The following is a 13,023-nucleotide window of genomic DNA, read 5'->3' on the forward strand; positions in this document are numbered from 1 at the left end:
GTAGTTAGTTGCGAGATGGAAATTAAACAAGAAAGAAAAAGAAAATTAAATACAGCCATCCTTATCGAACATCCTTGGCAAAAAAAATATTCATGACAAGAAAGGCTCTTGCTTCGCCACGTTTTAACTTTTTGGGCGCGTGACTGGCGCTCGATTCTCCGCGATGTACGAGTCATTGTGAAGGGAAAAAACTTAAAGAAAATATTTCAACAAGCGATAACTCACCAACTACTAGTAGTACTACTACAAAATATCTGTAGCTATGGATAGTTGTCATATGTAACTTTTAAGTTATGCTTATGACACGGCGCTTAAAGTTCTCGAGTCGAGGCCGGACAATCTGACTACTCCTTCATACATATTTTGACATGCTGCGCTTCTATTTGGACAAGTAATATTATTAATAATAACGTCGCTAGTCTTTGCCCAACGCATTTTGCCAAGAAGCTTTTTCTCTGTTGGCGCAGATGGGGATGGGCTGCGGCTCATTCAGCTACTAATGTAGCCCTCGTTTAGCGCCGCATACCCTGTCGCTTTGATTATTCTGCGATAGAGGCGTTTGACCCCTTTTCTTTTCACTTGGCTAACTTCCTGAAGTGCGACTGACCGGGTGTCTGTATTTTTTACGACTTCTCCGAGGAGTATCACCACAACTCATGATACTTAGTTCTAGCGCGGCTCAACATACTTAAGAAAATAAGGCATCGCGACTTGAAATTAAACATTGACCGAGATTTAGCTTACTCCAAATAGCACCAAGTCGAGTTAGAGCCTCGTATCCTCGACCGCATGGGAGCTGACCGGAGGGCCTGATAGGACGCAGATCACTCTTTTAACACGAGAAAGCCTTGCCGTATTTAGCAAAGACATGTGGGCTTGGGCTCCCGAGAAGGCACCATGACAGCACATAGGGTTTACCATGTCTTGGCACCTCGTATTCCATCAGCTGGCCGCTGGAAATATCATCTCGCTTCAGTAGTGTTTCTTCTTGGCGCTATTTACGGACTGTCTCCCCGAAGGCTATTGTTGAGGCTCGGTGAGCTGCCTTTCCTCTTTGGGAAGAGTTCGTGCGAAGTAAACGAATGGGAGCCGCAGCCACTGCTCCCACCCCGTGGTCAGCCCGTATTCACGAGAACAGGAAAGGAAAAGGAGGAGAGGAGAGAAGGCCAGAAAATTATAAATATGGCACCATGGTCTTCTTGCCCCGGGGAGATACCAGTGCCTCATTCTCTCCTCATCTTTACCCAGTTCAGGATCCCGCATATATAAAAACTACTTCTCCTCTCATTTTACCAACCTTTTCCATTGATTTTTCAAGTCTCGAACATACACCGACACGATGCGCTTTTCCGAAATCTCTCTCCTTGCCCTTTCGGCCGCGACGGTGGTCGCTGGACACAAGCAATACCACAAATCCACACTCAAGACCTCTCCCGCTCTCCTGGTCCGCGAAGAGCCCAAAACACTGCACAAGGGTCTTGCCATCAGCCACCAGCTGATGGCTCGTCAGGGCTCTGCCGGCGACTCAGACTACTGCTCGGGCTATGGGGCGACATGCCAAAGCTGCTTTGGCCCTGATTACGTTGAATGCTCTGATGGTGTGACCTGCTACGACCCGAATGACTCGACAACCAGCTGTGACGACTCATCCAGTGGCTCCAGTTCTGGTTCTTCTGGTTCCGGCTCTGGTTCCGGTTCTGGTTCTGGTTCTGGTTCTTCGGGTTCTGATGGTTCTGGCTCTGGCGGCTCTAGTTCTGGCTCTGCTGGCGGCGATACTGACTATTGCTACGGAGAGAGCTGCTCAAGCTGCTTCGGCTCGGGATACATCGAATGCTCCGATGGCACAAACTGCTACGACCCCAGTGACTCCAACACCTACTGCCCATCAGATGATTCTGGCTCCGGTTCTGGTTCTTCTGGCTCTTCTGGTTCTTCTGGTTCTGACGGCTCTGATTCTACCACTGCTTCCCCATCTACCCCAACATCGACGTCAGGTCTCGGCAGCATTGGTGATCTTCCTTCAGATTCATCTACATCTGCCGACAGCTCTGTTGAAACATCCTCTTCAGACTCCTCATCAGGCTCCTCGTCAGGTTCTTCGTCGGGCTCTTCTTCCGGCGACTCTGGCTCATCTGGCGATTCCAGCAGCTCGGGATCGTCATCTGGTAGCTCTGGCAATTTACCCGACTCGATTGCACCAGCAATGTCTATCCCGATGGGTCTCTCCATGGGACTTGGTGGCGCCGTTCTTGCAGCTATTGCTGTGATGTAATTCATACTTGTCATGGCTTCTCTTTTCTTTTCTTTTCTAGGGATGATTGTCTAAATTGCGCATGTGTATTATGTGGTTCTTTGTTCTGGTATGCTCATTACTTCTTTCGTTCATATATATTTTTTACACTTAACATTTGATACCAAACAAATATATTAATTTTCAAAAGTTGGCTGGTCCTTTATCAGATTGACGGGTGTCCTACAATGATCGAATCTTTTGCGTTGTTTATAAGCACCTGCTGTCATTCCAATCTTACGAAGAACAGAAATCTTTACCCCAGCCTCTACCCTTCTCCTTTATACAATATGCACCATTTGACAGCAAAATCCTACAGCACAATCAGACGATGTGATTTTGTAAGAAATACATTCCAATTCCTACTATCAAATATTAAGGGCTATTCTAGACACAAAAAGAGAAATGCCCTAACGTAAAGTGTGGATAGAACAAGTCGTATTTTTTTCTGTTATCAGTCGTCCTCACCAAAGAAACCCGATAACACAGCCCGTAAGGATCTAACGCATGCCAAAAGAATAGATAATAAGATTCCAAAAATTTTCCAAACCACAGAGAACTGATGTGATAAGTATAGCAGACACTGTGTGCAGGGAAAAGTGTAGAATTCCACAGAGTCCAATAGCCATGAGGTTTTCTTCCAAGACCACCCAATAATGAAACCTTTCAAAATATTTCTGCCATGAAACAATACCATTGTGCTGTAGATGTTTTCATCGGTAGATGGCAATCTAAAAATTAGAAACATGAGCATATTACAGGTTGGAAGTACGTTGAAGAAGATAACAAACCTTGGGACTTCACTTAGTAAGGCCCTCCTTTCGGCGGTAGTACTGCTTCTCAAGCATGAGGAGTCGGCGAATCGCCATGGCATGTTTGGTGTGTGAATTTTCAAAGCAGTCGCCAGTGAAAATCTTGTGGAAACGCCTCTTCAGAACAGGGAAAAAGTAGTCCACAAGGAATTCTTCATATTTCGGCCCCTGCAAGTTGCCGATATCAAGTAACTTGGGGCGAATTTTCTGGCGAATGTACAGACGAATCTTGACGAACTTGGTTTCGTTGATGGCCAATATCTCAAGGTATTTGTTTAGGCGTGTTGCGTTTGGGGTCGGCATTTTGAAAAGAATATGGTGTTTTGACGAAGCGAGTAATCTTTGTTGAATAGCACTTTCAAGCTTTTGTCCTGCAAGACAAAGGTATATGTGAAGGTGTGGTTTGCTCTGTGTGGATGAAGCAGAAGAAGAAAACACTTATTTTGACAAATTAGGATGCCTTCCTTTTGAGAACAAAGAAACAGAGGACCTCACACAAAACAATAGAAAAGGGCCAATGGGAAAATGTGTGATCCACTTTGTGTAAACAGTCTGCACCCCTAGGAGGTGTTAGATGAGTCAAAGATATATTGAGGAAGTCTTTCGGCCTTATTTCTGTTTTTCTAAACGCATGAGTCCAAATATTTGTCTACACATGTATCTAAACAGTGATCACATTTCGATGCAAATTGTCAGGGACCTGCGCCTTAGCGACATAATGGGCATATAGCTTGCAGGTGCCATCAAAACTAGATATAAAATATATCAAAGATATCTTCACTGACCTTGATCAGAACTCTCCACGGACTCTTCCGCAAACAAATGTTCTTTTTCACGAGTGATATGTACGTTGACTACTCAGCGGCGCATATGATTGGCCCATACTGACAGGAGTCGACGTGAATCACGCTAGCCGTAACAGGACTAGTGTTATTGTTATTGCTATTCCATATTAGGAATAGCGCCAATCGGTCCAGGGATCGAAGCCCAAATTTCTTTTCGATCACCTCGTTATACATTCATTCTTCCAAGCAACTGAGCCTTCGACGGAATACCCGGTGATGGCTTCATGAATCCACCTCCCTTGATATATTTATAACCCCAGATTCAGCAAAGCGAAGGCGGTGATGATAACGACATGCGTTCTTTTGCCGTGCTGTCCACATGGCGCCGGCTTTGCTCCCGAAGCTGGCGCCAGTCGCATTTGATCTGCAACAGATGCAACAGCACAACTTCCAAGCCTGCCCTCTTCAGAATGCTAGAGGATGGATCTGGTTCGTTTGTCTAAAATACAATGGCCAGCTATTTACTGATTTTGTGACTCCGCAGAAGAACCCATTAAGGAAGACGATCTTTTTTCATATCAGCGCCACAGGTGGCTGTATGTAACCCTTTTTCATTCATTATGCTTCCATTGTCTCTTGGTTTCATAGAAGCTAATTCCGGTTCAGTCGCAATGACCGAGAAGAACGGGACATTCGATACGTCAAGTTCAATCTTGATGCGTTGATCTACCGAGTCCTGCGTAAATGGAAGCCCAAACCCGGAAGAAAAAAATGCAAGTTCAGCTCCCCTTCTTCAAACCGAGTACTGCTCAGTAATCGACTGACAATCACAGGTGTCAAAATAACAAAGCTTCTGGAAGGAGATAGCAACAAGACGTTACTTTTGACAATGGACGACGGCGGCCAGGTCATTGCACGTCTTCCCAACCCTATTGCCGGGCCTTCTTACTTTACGGTTGCTTCTGAAGTAGCAACACGCAGGTTTATCTCTTTGGCAATGGACTCCATTCCCATACCGTACATGTATGACTGGGATTTTCGGCACGAGAATGACGTAGGTGCTGAATGGATCCTTGAAGACAGGGCTGTTGGACTACCGCTTCGCCAGTTTTGGTCCAATATGGACCGAGAAACACAGCGTTATATTGTCAAACAGGTTGTCGATATTGAAAAAAAACTCGGAGCGATCAAATTCCCACATCACGGCGGCCTTTACCTCAGAAGATACCTGACTGGTAGTGGCGTGCCCTCGAGCTCACTGAAAAGTTTATATAGCCTAAACAATCTACCGATGTCCCCATCCGAAGAAGGCTATAATTCTCGGAATGATTTTATTTTAGATTTTGCGATGGGTCCCTCGGTAGATCGGGGACTTTACCACCGACGGAAATTAATGAAAGAACACCATGGTCCATGTATGTGCATCTCCTTTAATTTCATCTTTCCTATCGAGTTTCTGACTGAATACTTTATGAAAGTTCACTCTATGTCTCACTATGCCAAATGTTTAGGCAGAAACGAGCGAAGATTCGTACAGAAGATGGGGTGGGAACGACCAAATTATTTTCAATCGATAAAAAAAATCGAGGATCCTCGGGATATCGCTAAACTGACTGCGCAATTTTTATCCGCTTATCGGTGTGTTGGGGAAAATGCTCCGAACGACCTATCGACAATTTCTCACCCTAACCTAACCCTTGATAACATATTCATCGACCCTAACAATATGAAAATAACATGCCTAACTGGATGGCAAGGTACCGTGGTTTCGCCGCCGATTCTGAAACCTCCATACCCTCCTTTCTTGGACTCGAAGTTTGACACTCTATCCAAGGATGTGAAAGAAAAGCATCCAAAAGATCTCTATCGCGAGTTAATAAGCGAGGCCGACCCTGTTCGTTATGACCGCATATACAAGAATCCAAAGGAGTACCGCATTTTCACTGCACCACTTTTGGCAATCCGTCGTGCATACGAATCAGAGAACATTTTCGAGTTACGGGAATCTTTAATCAACTTCATCAATTACTATGGTCTCACAAGTGGGGAGAAAAGCCTCCGACATGACATTCGTCAAACACCCGATGAACTTAATAAACACGGGCATGAAATGTTGGCTCGGTCTGAGCTCCAAATGACGTTTCATTTGGTCCAAGATGCCTACCGACTTAGCAGCACAGACTGCCCAGATATACCTCTTGATGGCCGCGTGCGCGCAGAGGATTTCGAGACAGCACAACGCTGGGCCAGAGACTACAAAAATCACTACCTTGACCTTGCCGGCACGAATAAAAACCGTTTAGCCTTGCACAAAAGGCTGTGGCCGTTGAATGACTTGGAAGAGGAACCCGAGCATCGTCCACTGGTTCGTCGGCTTCTGACAGGGAGGTAAAAGCGTTCTGATGGGGAAGCATCATGAGACGTTCACTAAGACAATCAACTAGCGGCCATGCCAGTAGACAAGCCTGGGTGTCTTTTGATTTGCATACGCAGGAATTTGAGCACAACTCATATTGTACTTTATATTAACCACACCTTCATATTAAGCGAGTTCATTATATTAATCATTAGGATATCATTCTTAAATACATGTACATTATACGTCTATCGTGAAACCCCCAAGTCTATAACACGTAAAAGAAATTCTAATCCAAACCCTAGCGCCAAAGGTAGACGTGTAACCGTCAAGCAAAAGGTATGAACATAGCAACCAATATTCTATTATCATTAAAGCGTTCGCGCATCGTGTATCTTCTTTCGTCGGTATATATTAGACGGCGTATCGGCCGGTCCAGTATCCAAGACGTTGTTGGCTGCACCATCAACGATTATTAGTATGCTATACTATGTAGAGTTTCTTTTGGGAAATGGACTTACTCGGCACGCCACACGTAGAACAAGCCCCAAAAGCCGGTGACCAGCCAGGCTATTCCTGACAAGAATGCAAACGACTCTCCAGCTTGCCACTGGGCGCAGTCGGCACCTGTGCCGCTGAAGGAGCCGATATCACTAATTTGTCCGCACAAAGTACCGTCAAGGGCGTTGATGAGATTGCCGAAAGCAGCGAACCAGGCTAGACTGATGATAATGTCGACTGAAAGCCATTAGATTCTTGTCCCGGGAACCAAAACGTGTAATAATAATAAAAAAAGAAATAGTACTTACTAGGCCAGACAAACCATCCGAATAAATTAGGAATCATCAAGACACAGCCAAGCATAATTGACAGGCCGGCCAGAGCTTCGACGAAGATCCATCGGCCAATGGGCCAACCGTCTCCTTCAGACCCGAGGACATGTATATAGTATCCAACGATGCCGGCGACGATCTAATGTGATTTTGGTGAGTAAGAATTTCATAGAACTAGGTACCAAAGGGTGGATATACAGTAGCAAAGGCAACCTGTGCGAGGCGCAGGGCGAGAGCAGCGGCGCGCGGAATTGTTGACATGGTCGAGGACAGATCAAAGTATGGTTCAGGTATTCGATGTTATCAGGTTTAGTATACCTTTAGAGTACTGAATAACCAGAAAATGGAAACTGGAACGGCCAAGGCTACCATACCGGCGAGCTCGGTTTATATACCAGCTGTCACCCGGCAAGCCGATAAATCTCGGGATCCTGATAACATGTAGTGCGCAACAAAAGTTTTCACAAGCATGTGCTTTTGGTCGCCATCCCTATAGTAATAAAACTATTATAGTGTTCCCATGGCTAAACCGCCCTACCGGGGCCAATCAGCCGCAGCATAACGTAGTATCTCTCTCCCTATGACCCGTGTTGAACCCTTTTACGCACGAGAGAAGAGAGCCGAATATCGAAAACCGAGCCCCGATGAGCTTATTTTGGTGATGACTGGTCACGCCACAGTTATCGTATGATCGGCAGGGAGAAAAAATTTGGCCGCCAGCTTCGTTGTGATCGACAGGTACTTTCCTCTTTCGGCAAATACCTCGGCACAAACCACGTGTGCTTTCATGTGTTGCCACTGTTGTCACTGCTGCCCTATGAGGTGTCCGCTTGTTGCATAATTATTATCAAATAATGAGATAAGATCTCAGCTAGGCAGCGATATTTGACGTGAGAGAAACTCTGTTATTGACGTGGAACTCGGAAAAATCGGGTGCAATAATGTCAGGGCTGAACAGGGATTATCTCCCTAGAAGGGACTAGAAGGATTTTTTTTTTAAGAATAATACATGCTCACCCTTCATTTATCACATGCAATTGACAGGGGCAATTTGACATCATTTTTTCATGTGACATCGCTTTTGTATTAATTGTTTTGATTTTGCCTGAAAACTTTTTTGCTAGAAACAGGTACCTAAATATGGTATAGAGTTTGTGTCAGTTTTAGCATGTAGCCTACGAGGCACGTTATGTGCCCCGAAACGAGCGAATAATCAGATCTCACCTTATCTCTGTCCAGAGAACAGCTTCAATGTTGGCGGCGAAACAGACGTTGTTCGTTGTCCCATGCCCTAAAATACTAGTTCAAGCTAGTCTCACTGCCACCACCGAATACTAAAGAAATAATGGGTGAATACCAAGGAGCTCTTACCCCTTTCTAAACTTCGCTACCGTGCTAAGGGAACTATCGATGTCTTTAAATAAATGTTACATTACAATCTAACACCTAATCCCCCTTTCTTTCTTTGTTTCTTTTCACAAACCATCGACTAAAATTTGCTTCACTTAGTATGTTCCGCAATTTATATTCCTCGATGATGGTAATCTCCTAACTGCTAATTTCCAAATTTCACACAATAGTATATATAGCACTTAACAACTTGGCCTACATATGTATGCATGAACAAAATATCACAATTTCCATAACTTTATATCAATTAATGTCAGTGTCATTAACATTTGAAGGGGTGACCGGAACATAAATAAAAACAAAAACAAAAAAACCGTTGTTTCCAATGACAATTTCGCTCATGAGCTGCTATATACGGCATTCTCGCCGCGTGGGGTCAACTCAACTCAACCTCTTATTGCCTAATATGGAAAGAATGCTGTGGGATGTGGGGAGATGGTCGACCTGAGAATGGATTATCGCTTTCAATTGCGGGGTATTGGATTTGCATTTAACCGGAATTTCCGGAGGTATATGTTTGAAGAAGGAGGTATCGTTCAATGAACGCCCACAAGTCTGCTGTTTTCAACCTCGTTGCTGTGATAACTTGCCAGTATTACAAACATGCGTCTAATTAGATACATGCTCTTGCTATACATTAATATAGCCAACACCTTGGGTTCAATAGACATAGAAAGAATCCCTAATAGTAACGCTCTACAAGATTTGGTAAATAATGATCACCGTGGCCAACTACAATTACTCACTATATAATACTAGGTAAAATGGGATCAACACTCCCTCATCATACGCGGTGAGCGTATCATGATCTTCTCAGGCGAATTTCACCCCTTCCGCCTACCGGTGCCTGGATTATGGCTGGACATTTTTCAAAAGGTCAAGGCCGCGGGATTCACGGGCGTTTCATTCTATACCAACTGGGGGCTGCTAGAAGGCAACCCAGGTCAAGTGGTAACTGATGGAGTTTGGAGCCTTGAAGAATTCTTCGCCTCTGCAAAAGAGGCTGGGATCTATTTGATTGCTCGTCCCGGTCCATATATAAACGCAGAGACTTCTGCCGGTGGGATCCCAGGGTGGGTACTTCGAATCAAAGCCCAGATCAGATCAATGAGCGAGGAGTATCTCAATACAACACAAAAGTATGTGTCGACATTGGGAAAAATAATTGCTGATGCGCAGATCACCAAAGGCGGGCCGGTTATTTTAATGCAGCCGGAAAATGAATACACGACTTGGCCAGGAGTCACTGACTTCCCAAGCGATACGAACAAAGAATATATGGCTTATGTAGAACGACAATTCCGTGACGCTGGTATAGTTGTCCCTTTTATGGACAATGATAATGAAATAAGTGGGTATTTTGCGCCGGGGACGGGCCCGGGCGAAGTTGACTTGTACGGCATTGATTCTTATCCTATGCGATATGACTGTGAGATGAATTTCTTTTCGTTCTGATAACCAGAAACGTCGCTAATCAGGGAATAGGTGCCAATCCATATGTCTGGCCAACGTACCGCTTCTCTCATGATTGGCAGTCTACTCACCAAAAACAGAGCCCACGTACGCCATTTGCAATTGCAGAATTTCAAGGGGGATCTGGAGAAGGATGGTGCGTTTGTTAAATTTCTAATCGGACTCTTAATTAATGATTTTCAGGGGTGGGGTCAATCAAGACAAGTGCGCAATTCTTGTTAACGAAGAGGCTGAACGAGTCGTTTACAAGAATAATTATGCTTTTCACGCAGCCATTTTCAACATCTATATGGTATGTCCCGAACGAAGAAAACTGTCTTGAATAGTGTGTTCTAATCGACCAGATCTATGGTGGAACGAATTGGGGAAATCTCGGATATCAAGGTGAGACCTTTTTGATCATCATTGGCTTTCTCTTTCTTTGTGAAAGTCTAACCTCGAAATTCTACAAAGGAGGAGATACATCATATGACTACGGCGCAGCAATTACTGAAGACCGCCAGGTATGGCGAGAAAAGTACAGCGAGCTCAAACTACAGGCCAATTTCCTCAAAGTATCTCCTGCATACCTGACTGCAAAGTCCACTGCCAGCATCAACGGGTCTTACGGTGTTCCTGATTCCATATCGGTCACCCCTGTCAAAGGAACCGACACCAATACGAATTTTTATGTTGTGAGACACGGCGATTTCACTTCACTCGAGAGCACTCTGTATAAATTAACCGTCCCAACAATAATTGGGAACGTTACGATACCGCAAATTCATGGCTCATTAAGACTTAACGGTCGGGATTCAAAAATTCATGTTACAGACTATGATATTGGTGGGGTTGCCTTAACCTACTCTTCTGCAGAGATATTCACATGGGTCAAAGGTCCTGCTTCATCGCGTGTCCTTGTTCTATATGGAAGTGAAGGAGAAACACACGAAGCTGCGTTTCCGCTAGGTCTATCTAAGCCTATTCTTATTGAAGGGCCAGACATCATTGTTGAACAGCATACGTCAATGTGGATTCTTCACTGGGACGTTAACAGCAGTCGAAGAGTAGTACATATCGGAGATCTCCAGGTTCACCTCGTCTGGAGAAATGAAGCATACAATCTCTGGGTATTGGAGTTACCGGCGGAAAACCCCATTGGAAATTTCACGTCAATGGCCAAGGATCGCGTTTTAGTCGGCGGTGGATATTTGATGAGGAGTGCTAAAATAGTGGGCACCAAGCTGGATCTCATTGGCGATATCAATGCAACCACCACTATAGAGGTGATTTCTGCTCCCACGGTTATCAAATCTATTTCCTTCAACGGATTGGCATATCCAATTTCGAAAACAAACCTTGGAAGCTCTACTATCACAGTTAAATATACCTCTCCGGGTATAAAGATCCCAAATATCTCCGAGCTAGAGTGGAAATATGTCGATTCGCTACCTGAAATTCATTCAGGCTTCAACGATACTTTGTACACGTCTCTCACGCGTATAGAAAGCAACAATCCGCGTAACCTGTCAACGCCGACATCTCTTTACGCAATGGACTATGGTTATCATACCGGATCATTTATCTACCGGGGCCACTTTATTGCTAACGGGCACGAAAAGTCAGCCTGGTTGAATATATCCGGTGGAAACGGATATGGTCACTCTATCTGGCTAAATCAAACGTTTCTTGGTTCCTGGGTCGGAGAGGCAAGCATACAAAATAACGTCCATAACGTGAAATTTTCGAAAGAGCTGGAACAAGGAAAGCCGTATGTATTGACTGTTTTAATTGATCACATGGGCTACGATGAAGAGGCACCGGGCACAGATGCTATCAAGTTTCCCCGAGGTATTTTGAACTTCGATCTGTCTGGACACGGTCAAGACGATATTACGTGGAAAATGACCGGGAATTTTGGAGGCGAGCGGTATGCAGATCTCACACGCGGCCCTCTGAATGAAGGATCTATGTATGCTGAGCGACAAGGCTATCATCTCCCATCTCCTCCAGATGAACAGTGGGACTTAGCTAACCCCGTTAAGGATGGTGTTGAAAAAGCAGGAGTTGGATTTTTTACTACTAGTTTTGACCTGAATATTCCTACAGGATGGGATGTCCCGATGTCCTTCGTATTCAACACATCAAACAAAAGCTCGGTGGATGAGTATAACACAAATAATAATTATAGATGTCAACTATTTGTCAATGGGTATCAGTTTGGGAAATACGGTGAGTTTTTTTAACACGCCTTTTACTATTTTGAACATGATTTATCGGAAATACTAGTGAACAATCTCGGTCCTCAGACTTCGTTTCCCGTTCCGGAAGGAATACTGAACTACGCTGGGAAGAATTATATCGGATTAACACTTTGGGCCTTGGATCAAAACGGTGCAAAAATCGATGGTTTCAACATTGTCCCAAATAACTTTATATTATCTGGATATCAGCGGCCCAAACCCGCCCCGATACCGGAATGGCAACAACGACAGAACGCGTATTAGAACATGGAATAACATTATTCTTTGAGCACACTTCTTTATTGATTTTTTAAATTTATGTTTCCATGCACGAGCTCTCAAAAATTTAACGTTTTAGTCAAACGATATCTATCAGCTTCAAAATCTTTTGAATTCCTGGTAGCTAATGCAGATGTGCTTTTCGCTTCATTGAGGTCACACGAGCACCACAAGGAGCACCAGAATATTGCATGTCGGGTGTAGTCCATTTCAAGTTGACGCCGCCTTTCTAGGACACGCATGGAACGCGCATGACTCCGGGTTATTACCCCGAGTGGTAATCTTATTTCATATGGGCGTCTTTGGAATGGTCCCTGACTGGTCACCTACCTAATCCTGCAGCATACATCATGCTAAGCAGCGAGTAATCTGGGTCGCCAGGTGTTACACCTTATTATTTCCGAATGATGGCGTTACATACGCCTGTCTACGTGACCTTCGCCGTGACGTTTCATCGCCAGATCCATTTAACCTTAAGCTGATGAGATCGAGATGCTACAGTTTGCCCTTGCTCTCTCTCAACAGTTTCTCCACTCTCTCAACAAGCTCATCCGGTAACTTGA

The 13,023-nt window shown here is 44.5% G+C and overlaps 5 protein-coding genes across 5 annotated transcripts; 3 read left to right on the plus strand and 2 right to left on the minus strand.

Moving 5' to 3' along the window:
* Positions 1-1,339: 1,339 nt before the first annotated feature.
* Positions 1,340-2,272, plus strand: TRUGW13939_04339 (uncharacterized protein; the record flags this gene model as incomplete). Its single annotated transcript, XM_035487516.1, has 1 exon — positions 1,340-2,272. One exon carries the CDS (start codon positions 1,340-1,342, stop codon positions 2,270-2,272), a length of 933 nt encoding a protein of 310 aa, XP_035343409.1.
* An 818-nt stretch (positions 2,273-3,090) lies between these two features.
* On the minus strand, positions 3,091-3,405 carry TRUGW13939_04340 (uncharacterized protein; the record flags this gene model as incomplete). Its single annotated transcript, XM_035487517.1, has 1 exon — positions 3,091-3,405. The coding sequence occupies one exon, from the start codon at positions 3,403-3,405 to the stop codon at positions 3,091-3,093; it is 315 nt and encodes a 104-aa protein (XP_035343410.1).
* Positions 3,406-4,240: 835 nt separating this feature from the next.
* TRUGW13939_04341 (uncharacterized protein) lies at positions 4,241-6,279 on the plus strand (the record flags this gene model as incomplete). The annotated part of the gene is made up of 4 exons (XM_035487518.1): positions 4,241-4,376; positions 4,432-4,483; positions 4,554-5,302; positions 5,366-6,279. The coding sequence occupies 4 exons, from the start codon at positions 4,241-4,243 to the stop codon at positions 6,277-6,279; spliced, it is 1,851 nt and encodes a 616-aa protein (XP_035343411.1).
* A 378-nt stretch (positions 6,280-6,657) lies between these two features.
* On the minus strand, positions 6,658-7,337 carry TRUGW13939_04342 (uncharacterized protein; the record flags this gene model as incomplete). The annotated part of the gene is made up of 4 exons (XM_035487519.1): positions 6,658-6,700; positions 6,765-6,981; positions 7,053-7,215; positions 7,275-7,337. The coding sequence occupies 4 exons, from the start codon at positions 7,335-7,337 to the stop codon at positions 6,658-6,660; spliced, it is 486 nt and encodes a 161-aa protein (XP_035343412.1).
* Positions 7,338-9,290: 1,953 nt separating this feature from the next.
* TRUGW13939_04343 (uncharacterized protein) lies at positions 9,291-12,445 on the plus strand (the record flags this gene model as incomplete). Its single annotated transcript, XM_035487520.1, has 6 exons — positions 9,291-9,915; positions 9,972-10,095; positions 10,143-10,251; positions 10,304-10,343; positions 10,413-12,170; positions 12,228-12,445. 6 exons carry the CDS (start codon positions 9,291-9,293, stop codon positions 12,443-12,445), a joined length of 2,874 nt encoding a protein of 957 aa, XP_035343413.1.
* Between the last annotated feature and the right edge of the window lie 578 nt (positions 12,446-13,023).

The sequence above is a fragment of the Talaromyces rugulosus genome, chromosome II (genome assembly GCF_013368755.1).
Source record: "Talaromyces rugulosus chromosome II, complete sequence".
In the NCBI taxonomy this organism is placed as follows: domain Eukaryota; kingdom Fungi; phylum Ascomycota; class Eurotiomycetes; order Eurotiales; family Trichocomaceae; genus Talaromyces; species Talaromyces rugulosus.